This window comes from Carlito syrichta, unplaced genomic scaffold (assembly GCF_000164805.1).
Source record: "Carlito syrichta isolate Samal-C Ts95f unplaced genomic scaffold, Tarsius_syrichta-2.0.1 Scaffold315819, whole genome shotgun sequence".
Classification (NCBI taxonomy): Eukaryota; Metazoa; Chordata; class Mammalia; order Primates; family Tarsiidae; genus Carlito; species Carlito syrichta.
In genome coordinates, this window is record NW_007259915.1 from 283679 (window position 1) to 294376 (window position 10698).

At 34.8% G+C, this 10698-nt stretch overlaps 1 protein-coding gene and 1 pseudogene across 1 annotated transcript in view; both read right to left on the reverse strand.

Moving 5' to 3' along the window:
- Positions 1-379: 379 nt before the first annotated feature.
- The window catches only part of ZNF804A (zinc finger protein 804A), a 73338-nt gene continuing 63019 nt past the window's right edge, over positions 380-10698 (reverse strand). The window contains exons 2-3 of the mRNA XM_008073312.1: positions 6196-6326; positions 380-4041 (exon numbers count right to left, since the gene is read on the reverse strand). Coding sequence (XP_008071503.1) covers positions 825-4022 — 3198 coding nt within the window. The 5' untranslated portion in view covers positions 4023-4041; positions 6196-6326 and the 3' untranslated portion in view covers positions 380-824. The remainder of the gene's footprint in view (positions 4042-6195; positions 6327-10698) is intronic.
- LOC103275914 overlaps positions 6192-10698 on the reverse strand; it is a 67528-nt pseudogene continuing 63021 nt past the window's right edge.

The following is a 10698-nucleotide window of genomic DNA, read 5'->3' on the forward strand; positions in this document are numbered from 1 at the left end:
AATTTATTGGTGATTTGTCATTTCTTGTCTTCTTGTCCTGTTTTAGAGTTATTGGGGAAATATTACATCCTTTGCATGTTTTTTGAGTTACTACCCACCCAAATACTAACATTAACATGAATTTTCATGATTTACTGTCTAAAGAAACAGTCAATTGCTCAAGAAATATAGTAAGCTCTACCAGAAAACAAGTGGACCCTCTGTTATATATATTTTTGAAAGATTATATCATAGTTTAAGTATTGTTAGAGCTTTAAAGGCATTTGTTGGACCTTGGAGTTCAGAGATGCCAAAGGATGGAAGGAATAATATAAATCTAACACCTACTGTTACTACATAATCTTAAAACAGTGAAAACCAACTAAAAACAAAAGTTTGATTTACTTAAATAGTTAACAAAAATTTATTGCAAGAGATATTTGTCACTGAATTTACAGTTTCGAGGAACATGATACAAAACATAGTGCCATCAGTTTTGTCTAAACATTAAATAGGTGCAGATACACAAAGATAAAAAAACAAAGAGCATACTTTACAACGTAAATTACAGTACTATAAATATATTTTATGTACATTATACATACTCTTAAGACATCATTTTAATATACAGCATATATTGTATTGATTTTCAAACTATTAGTGCTTAATATTATATATCAGAAACTTAAGAATTTATTTGCATCGTTACACTTACAGTAAATGATTTCAAATCTATGAGGGCTTATTTGGGCCAGTTTATTTCCACCAATTACCCACTTAGATGAACACGTATGTAGATAGCCACAGTTTTCACGAGCATTTTCATTCCCACTGATGGTGAGTGACTAGAAGAGGGGTTGCAGAGGGATGACCGTAGGGTGTGGGGAAAGCAGTGAAGGAAAGAGCGCGTGGGGAAGAGGTGGGAAAGCCAGGTGACTAGGATGAAGAACCGAAGCTGGAATGATTGGCATCTGTGGAGGAGCCACAAAAGCCGGCTGGGTCCCGGGACAAAGCCTGGGTCCTACTGGTCCTACTGAGATCTGAGGTAAGGATGCTCTGGTGAGAGCTGGGACTTGGGAAAGAAACTGTTGGTGTGGCTGAAGCACTTTAATGGTTCCTGCAGCTGCAGCGGCGGCGGCGGCTGCAGCGGCTGCAGCATGCTGCTGCAAAACAGTGTGATGGATTGTGGTTACGGAGGTAGAGCAGAAGGGCTGCTGCAAAGGTGAAGGCTGCAGAGGCGTGCTGAGGGGTGGGAGGGCAGCTGGAGGAAAGGAGAATTTGACCTTGTTGGCCAGCAGGTTGGGCTGGATAATGTGCTGGTAGACCTCACATGGGACGTTTTTGAATTTGTCGTGGTTTTCCAGTGGGATCAGTAATGCTTGCTCCGGTAAAGCCAGCGGAGCCAGGATTTGCTCCGTTGTCACAAAGGTATGACCGCTGACGTGTGCTTCCTTGAACGGTAACGATGGTTGTGCGTTAAGGAGTCCTGAATTATAACGCAGCCACTCAGTCGATGCCTCATTCATCTTTCCTTGGGGAATGGCCTCAGTCAGTTCATAATGGCAAAGGTATGATTTAGGCTGTGAAGGTCTAATGTTCCTTTCAATATTAGGCACCTTGAAAGGAATTTGCTTTTCATTAAGATTTATGTTCTCACTTCTTTCTTTGTGTTCAAGCAAGGTATTGTCAATTGCTTCTTTTGGTGGGGCACTCTCTGCGTAGATAGCTGTGGTGGGATCACTGGAAACCTCTGAGGATTGACCAGGAGTGGTCTCCATGACCAAATGATCAGTTTCACCATTGGGTTCAGAAAGAAGGGGACGGTTAGGGTGCAAAGTCAGTTTGTTTCTTACTTCATCTGTTCGTTCTGAGTTCCTTTCGATATTTGAAATTTCCTGTGGCATTACTTCTTCTTTTTTGTCTTCATTTATTAACTCATCTAAATTGTCTTTCATGGGATAATCTGTGTTTTCCTTGAGTTCTAATGTTTCAAATCCAGAGTGGCATCTACTTCTTTTTCTCCTCCGTTTCTTTTTAGGTTTAGAGTGGGCAACTGAAGCACTTGGTGGCCTCAACAATTCTTCTGGTAAATAATTCTGTCGATTCAAACTCTCATCTGAAGAATAAGAATACGAATGTTGTCTACGTTTTCGATGGAATCTCTCTGTTTCATTCATGAGAGAATTGTAACCTCTTTTAACAGCCTGATTCTGACTCAGGCATTTCATGTCATTTTGAAGAACTAAGCATCTGTGATCCTGACTACAGCTCGACATTTTGGCTTTCCAACAACAGTAAGTTCTGGAGTACGATAGATTATGTTTCTCAGAATGTATCATTGTTGGATGTGATTGCCCATTTAAAAGTATTGTGTTCTTTTTACAGTGGTTTTTGGAAGTTACAGCATCATTATTATTGTATTCAGTATTCCAGGCTTTACACATTTCTTCATTTTCACTTAAGGGTATGGATGCTGATTTGGGCCTTTTTTCAGGTAACTGCTGTGAGTCTAATAATTGCTCTGCAGTTACATACGGCTTTTCTGAAATTGGTTCCAGTAGATTTTTCCCAGCTGTATCAGTGTAAGTATTCTTTATTTCAATTTTGCAAGTTTCTGATTCTTTGGTTTTCTCCCCATGGTGATGCTGACAAAACTTTCTTCTTTTTTTCTTTCTTCTACTTTTATGGAACCAGTATTCATGAATATCTTTCAACCTTATTTTGTTGTATTTTTCATCGGGAGTGTCCTGTTTTATTTGATTTTTAGTGGTATATTTTTCTGGTTTTCTGATCCTACAGGAAATCTTTTTATACCTCTGCCCCATATCCTCATTTTTTCCAGATTCACAGCTATTAGAGAGACTAAAATCAGCCAAAAGAGGAGTGACCTGTGTATATTCACTTCTGCTACCTCCAACTTCAAAATCAGTAAGTCTTGCAATCGATATGTCCTTGCAGTTTGAAACTTGTCCCTTGCATATGTCTTCTCCCTTCTGCCGAGAATAAAGATCTTTTGATGGCATCTTATTTTTATCTAGATTATTGTTTATTTTAGTGGACTTGAAGTCAAAACATAAAGGATTACAGCTATAAGAAATTGATGGTTCAGTAGTTGTGTAAACTAGCATTTCTGATGGCCACTGAAGAATTGTTGAACCATGTTTGTTAAGTACAGGTACAAATGGCTCACATTGTCTCTTATCTAGTTTTTTATGTAAGGTTGTATTTTCTTCTTCAGTATTTGGAGAGACCAGTGTCTCAGGACTATTTTTGTTTTCAACTTCAATTGTGGATGTCTCATTATCCTTAACATTTTCCTCTGTGGAAGTCTGCACAGATACACAGTCATTAGACATATCAAGAATTATGGATTTATTTCCTAACAACTCAGAACTGTTACCACTCATAGGTATGTCTTCATTAATAATAACATCTTCCAGTGGTATTTGGTCTGCTAATGGGACTGAATTTTGACAATTATCTGCATCAGAAGATAAAGGGAGTGGAAGCTGGCAAAATGAAGGTAATAATAATGTATCTTTTTCACTGGAGACTTCTTTTATCTCTTGAGTTTGAGCAATTTCTTTGTCAGTGCACATTACCTCTGGTGGATGAAAAGAGTTAGTTTTCTCCTCAGAACTCAAAAGCACATCTGTTGGTGAAGATAGTTGAAGATGACAAGCACCGGGGACAAATCTACTTTTTCTGCTAAATCCTTTTTCCACAGAGGCATCATCATTGTATTCAGAGAAGGCTGCGGCTGAGGACTCTAGCTTCACGGATGCTTTCTTTGGAAATGCAAAAGAAAAGCCGATTTTGTGTCTGTGAATTCCCTGGGCTTGATCCCCAAGTTGGTTATTTTTTTCTGTATAATTATTTGCGCTTTCTGGATCTGCAGCAACAGAGGTAACATCTTTAGTATTCTCTTCCCTATGAATCAAAGAATATTTGAAATCTTGCTGGTTACTAACTGAATCCACAACAACTCTTTGGGAAATTTCATTACAATTTTCTCTCACAGTAACAGTTGTTGACTTGAACATGGGGCCACTTCCAGGAGCACTATAAAAAGAACAAAAATGTGTGTTAAATATGATACACGTTTGAGGAAAAATAGCCAAACACATCTTAGAAACAGCATTAACATAGTTTTTCAAAGTTTTAAATCTTTGTAAGAGAATTAAATTCATATAGTGCGATTCCCTTTCATAGTGCTACATAATCACTTATTGATTATTATTTGGGATAACTTGTAGATGTTGTCTTGAAGGTACTTTATAGCTGTGAATAGCAATGTCTATGCTATCCAGTGCTCTCAACCAGTGCTTCCTGAGCAAGATTTTCTACCCCCGTGGTCTCCTCAGTGTTGTATAATTCTCTAAGGAAAAATTACTTTTAATTCATGAATACTTAATATCATTGATGATGTATGACAAATATGATGAAAATTGAAAAAAAAAAACCCTCAATCATGATATCAGAAAAGCTGGATATTTTGATTCAATAATTTAGTTGAACCAACATTTATGGAGAGTCTACCACAGCTCAGGTGCAAAGCAAAAATATAAATAGATAGTACTAGTTTGATGAGAGTTTTGAGTCTTTTAAAATTGTTAGTCTGGATATTTAAAACTATCCTGAGGGTATAAGTTACATTAAAATTTTCAGAAAATGTAGCATAAAAGACTATCTACTTAAGATGTGATTAATTTGGCTTTACAATACATCATAAATAGTGAGAATTCTGATTTTAAAAAGAACTATACTGACATGCAAGAAAATATAAGAAATTCCTAAATCTTACCCTTCCTCTCACAGAAACACATATGTAGATATTTCCATGATATTTTAAAGATTCATTTTTGTTGGTGGTGGTGGTGGTGTTGTTTTGAGAAAGCAGGATTTATTGAGAGGATAGAAAAGCTTCCACAGCGGAAAGGGACCTGAGAGGATGCCCCGGTATTCAGTTTTTTAAGACATTATAAATGAAAAAAAAATTTTTTGGATATTTTATTTGTCTAATCACTAGCCCAATATAAAGTTTCATTGTCCTATCTGCTACTAACATCACCTCTTTCTATTTGTACGTGTTTAGAAGCACAAAATTAATGAGAAAATAATATGTGTGTCTGTGTAAAATTTGTGCTCTTAACTGAGGATAATAATGTAATAGTATTTGGGTCTATGCACTAATTATATATATATAATTATTAACCCTAGTTCTCTTACTGTATTAGAATTTGCATTTTCAAATATTACTTACAGAACATTAAATTACATAAGCTCTGCGATTCTCTATAGTATAAACTTGCACTTATATAATTTTTCATTTGTTACTACACAACAGAAACATATCTTGTCAGTATAACCAAATACCAGTTACATTTGTTTTTAACAGTTCCATATAAGATTTCGAATAAATATAGATGTTATTTTGGTTTTTACAAATTTGATATCCCTAACCACATTTTGATATATCAAGGTATCCCCTAACATTATTCAGCATAAAATATATTTGGTATAAAATAGCCTTGTTATAGACAATAAGAAAGACCTTATTTATTAGGGAAACAAAAGATACTTTAAAAAGTGGTCTTCCCTCAGTAACCTTGCCCTGTCTTGAACTGTAAAGTCAGAAGTATCACACAGTTCACATCTAACAGTTGCTCACTGTTAGAAGCAGGTCAAAGTTTGAGAACTGTGAACTTCTAATTGGCCAATTATAGTTTATTCACAGTGAAACTAATTTTGATCTGCTTCTCAAATGCATAGGGTCTTCTTGGCCTTTTTTTTAATCTTAAAGATAATTTTAAATAAAAGTTCTCTATATTTTCATTTCAAAAAGTTTCTTTTATTTTTTAAAAAAGGTCATAAGACAGTGTCTTGCTCTTTTCTTCAATCAAATGTATTGACTTTCACCAAAAAATGGAATACCTTTCAACTAAGATAGCTGAAATAGCAATATAAGGTAAAATTTATTTTTTTGTGAACTAAAATTATAGTAATTTTGGCTTTTTATGGAAATGTGCATTAAGCAGGTGTTTGTATAAAATTCAAATTCAAATTATTGTTTACAGCCCACAGAAGGCCATGAAAACATGTGTGACTTATTCTGGGTACAGAAATAAATAGATTTGTGCCCTTTATTTCTAAACTCCCCCTCCTTTGTTTTTTGTTCATGTTTTGAGAAAACTTGACATTTCATTGCACACTCACCATACAGTTTCCTTTCTTAGCTCTGCCAGCTTGTGCAGGCGTTGGAGGGCCTTTTCTTGTTTTCTTTCATCTTTCCTGGATTTAGATGCTACATTTCGAGCAAATTCTCTTTGTTTCAGTTCTTTGAGCCTCTATTAAAAAATATGGAAATGGTTAATAGTATTTGAGTCTATGGCAGTTTTAAAGTTCTATATCTACTACCGTTGAAGTTTTCCAACACATCATCTTAGGCCTTATCAAAGGAAAACACAGCATTTATAAAAATCCACTTTTCACAAAAGTATTTGTTTTGCACCTTGACTTGTGAAAATGCCAAAGCATATTACAACATTATAGCAAAACCTATATCTATGCCTTATGCAAACCAGAAATGAAAAATTGTATTGGTACCTGCTAAATTTCTCTACCTAATTTAGATGAAGTGTTGTTAGTCTTATAAACCCCTAATTTTCAAGCAAATTCAACTCGCTTGTGTATCTCACATGTGATAAGTACCCTTGAATTTTGAAGTATTCTCTATTAGAAAGTTATCTGTCCTTTACATATTTTCTAAGAGTAAATGTTTTATGTTAAATCATGAGCCAAATGATCTCTACTGATGTAATTTGAGACAATCCATTTTCTCACATTTTAGGCACATTTCCCAAATACTTCAAGAAATGGAAAGAAAATCATTATTGTTTTTCTGGTGATTTTTACTACCTTAAAGAGTATTTTTCATCTGTATTAATGAAGTTTCTTTTCTGTGCTGCTGGCCAGAAAAAATGCAACGCCAACTTGAATAGGACTGATGAATAGCCATACATATGGTATGATTTAAGAAACACCAAAGTGGTCCCATGGCCCAAATATTTTCACTATGGCCTTTCATGAAAACAATGTATAGCTAAAAATGATTAAAGAACAATTTTTTTCCCCTGATGGTTCATGTTGTTATACAATTGTGATATGTCAGGCTCTAAGAGAATAAGACATAAACTAGTCACATTTTAATGAAATGATTGAATAAAGCTTTAATAAATGCCTTATTATTTTTATTAATGTTTTGTTATTATTCAATAAATACATTATCTGTTGTATACCAGAAGCTTAGAACAATATCTGGTATAAAAAAAATGTTTGCTTAATTCAATATTTCTTGAATTATTGTGTGAGTCACTTAGATTCTCCAAATTAGAAATTTTTCTCAAATCCCCCAAACTGTTGGTCATTCCGATTGAAGAGTATTAGATTTCTGGTGATTCTGGATTGCAAATCTTAATTTCATCTACATATCACAATGTAGCTCTAGCTACATATTATATTTGCATAGCAGAATCTTCAAATGATCTGATATTTTTTGATAAAATTTATAGACAGTATGCTTGTATATGTCTCTATCCATATATCTCTATCATTTGTATATCTATATCTGTGTGATTATTTTTGAATAATTTTTTTAAAATCGTACAATGATATTTTGAGAGTGTTCATTTACATTGACATATTTATACAAAAGGAAATTTTACAGAGTAGAATTTGGACAAAAGATATGTCATAAATGTCTGCATGGTACAAAATTTAAAATTTTATATAACTATTAAAAGTAGCTAGAATTTTATAACATGCATTAAATTACTTATTGATCTCAATAAAACCGAATTAGAATAGTAGGTATATTATAGACCAAGAGAGATTTACTCCTAATTTTAGGTATACATAGTCTTGGTCATTTCTATTTCTTTAAAGTTTAAAGTAACATCAAGACTCTTTCCACAGACAACTATTGAGCACTAACATTCTATTAAATGGTTGAGATATTTTTTAAAACTAAAGAAAACCTTTGTATCTTCATGGTGTATATCTGTGTGTGTGTGTGTGTGTGTGTGTGTATGTCTGTGAGTGTATGAGTGGGCAAGCGTGTGAGTGTATATGTGCATTTTGCAGAATTAAGGAGAGAACACACACGGGAACAGATAATAGCAATCACTGGTTGATGTATCCTCACAGTGCTATGGCCAGACAGGAGTGCCCCCAAATCTTAAGGATGGGTACTTTGGAAAAGTAACGTCTGTGCTGGGTCTTGAAGGACACAAAATATTAGCAGGAAGAAGAAGGATTGGACTTGGGAATGAGAAGGTACATGAGGGAACATAAATTATTTTGTACAAACAGAAATAGAAGCTTGTGTGTACGTAAACAAAGTGCATGTAGAGAAATAAGGCTGGAGCAGGGTGTATGTGTGGAAGTGAGGAGAACTGATGAGCTATAGAGTCTCACCAAATCATGAGAAACTTTATCATGTTTCTATCATATCTCCTCCAATGAGAAATACTGCTTGCCATTGTGATAAAGAGTCAATCAACAGAGGTGACTAGTTTGGATGCTAGAAGGAGGATGCCAAAGAAGGCTTTAAAAGGAAATAGAGCTGGGCGCAGTGACTGAAGTCTGTAATCCCAGCACTTTGGGAGTCCGAGGCGAGAGGACTGCCTGAGCTCAGGAGTTCATGACCAGCCTGGGCAACTTGGTAAGACTGCATCTCTACAACAAATCAAAAAAGAAGTCGGGCGTGGTAACACGTGTCTGTTGTTCTCCTGGAAGGCTGAGGAAGAATGATCGCCTGAGCCTAGCAGGTCAAGGCTGCAGAGGTCGCAAGCATACGATTGCACTTCAGCTGGGCAACAGAGTGAGACTCCAACTCAAAAAAAAAAAAAAAAAGGAAACTAGAAGCTAAGTTTTCGAAAATAAATCTAAATCTGTAAAATAATTAAAGTACCAAGTTAAAGACAGAAAAAAAAATTGTACTACCAATGAAAGATTAATTATCAAAGAATATGTGATTATTATCTATGAATAGTCAATTTAACAAGTACAAATAATTTATTTTCTACAAGTTCTTTTGAGAAGATGCAGGTGTCGAACAAGAAAGATAAACTTAACTCTTTTTAATAAAATGTTCATATAAAAGCGAATGTCCATTTTATATACATATATACTTAATAAGATACATGTAATAGTAGAGGATTAAAAGTAGAGGGTTTAAATTTTATTAGTAAGATAAAAGTACAATGTTTCTGAAGAAAATCAAAGCTTCTTTTCTAAGAAAGTATGTGAAATGCCAGGACTTTTGCTAGTTACTGTTTCAAATTAACCATTAGGATTTAAACCTAATCTGGCTTCGAGTCATTTGTAACATAAGTGACGATAGACATGGCTGGAATCATCCCCTAAATGATGATTTAGAGAACCATGTATATTTAAAATGTCAATATCTCACTATTGTAGAGGCAGTCAAGAAGCACCAACCTATATCCAAGTGTTCCTACTAATCCTACTTAAGTGTTCCTACTTAATTGCCTACGCACACACCCTTTTCTTATCTCAGCTACAGATTTCCTGATATCAAGGCAATCCAGCTTACCTAATGTTTCCATAAGGTTCAACTGCAGATCTAAGAGACCTGGCCAAATGGATCATAGAGTTTTATGGCTAGAAATCACTAGCTTTAATTTCTTGCATTTTTCTGCAGCAAAATTAAAGTTCCACATTTTATTTAAAATCTAGTAGAGTAATTTTGAAAGGTAGATCATAGAAATCACATAGTTATGCTCCACGTAATGACATTTAGATCAACAGTAGACCACAAATATGACTATGATCCCAAAAAACTACAATGGAGCTAAAAACTTCCTACTACCTAGTGACATCACCACCATTGTAACATCAAACTGCAATACATTATTTTTCCATGTTTAGATATGTTTAAATACATAAATACTATTGTGTTACAGCTGCCTACAATATTCAGTACAGTAACATGACATACAGGTTTTTAACAATGGAGCAATAGACTATACCATGTAGTCTAAGTATGTAATAGGCCATATCATCTAGGTTTTTGTAAGCACACTCTATGATGGCCACACAAAGACATTGCCTAATGACATATTTCCCAGAATACAGCTCAGTTGTTAATGATGCATGACTGTAATATTCTGAGATTGCCAAAATAAAATAATAAATTTCTCACAAACATATTTGTGAGGCTTCTGTAAATATTAATGATATTCCAAAAACTTAACTAAAAAATTATTGAGAGACATTCAAAGGAAACTTTTAGTAATAAATTTAAAGATAGGAATGGCAGTCAGCAAAGATTAGAAAACCAGAAAACAATTCAAAGTAATTTGTGAGGGCGTATGGCTTAGCTATTCTATTCAAAACAACTTATATGGTACAATGCTATATAATTCAACATATGCTTTGTAACTATGCAAGTGGCAAAGACAAAGCATAAAGCATCATATTAATTGGTGATAGTACATTCTCAGAGTACCTACTCTACTTTCTTTTTTTTTTTTTTTTTTTTTTTTTTTTGAGTTGGAGTCTCACTCTGTCGCCCAGACTGGAGTGCAGTGGCCGCTCCCGGCCACCGCAGCCTCGGCCTGCTGGGCTCCGGCGATCCTTCCACCTCAGCCTTCCGAGTAGCCGGAATTACAGGCATGCGCCACCACGCCCAGCTGA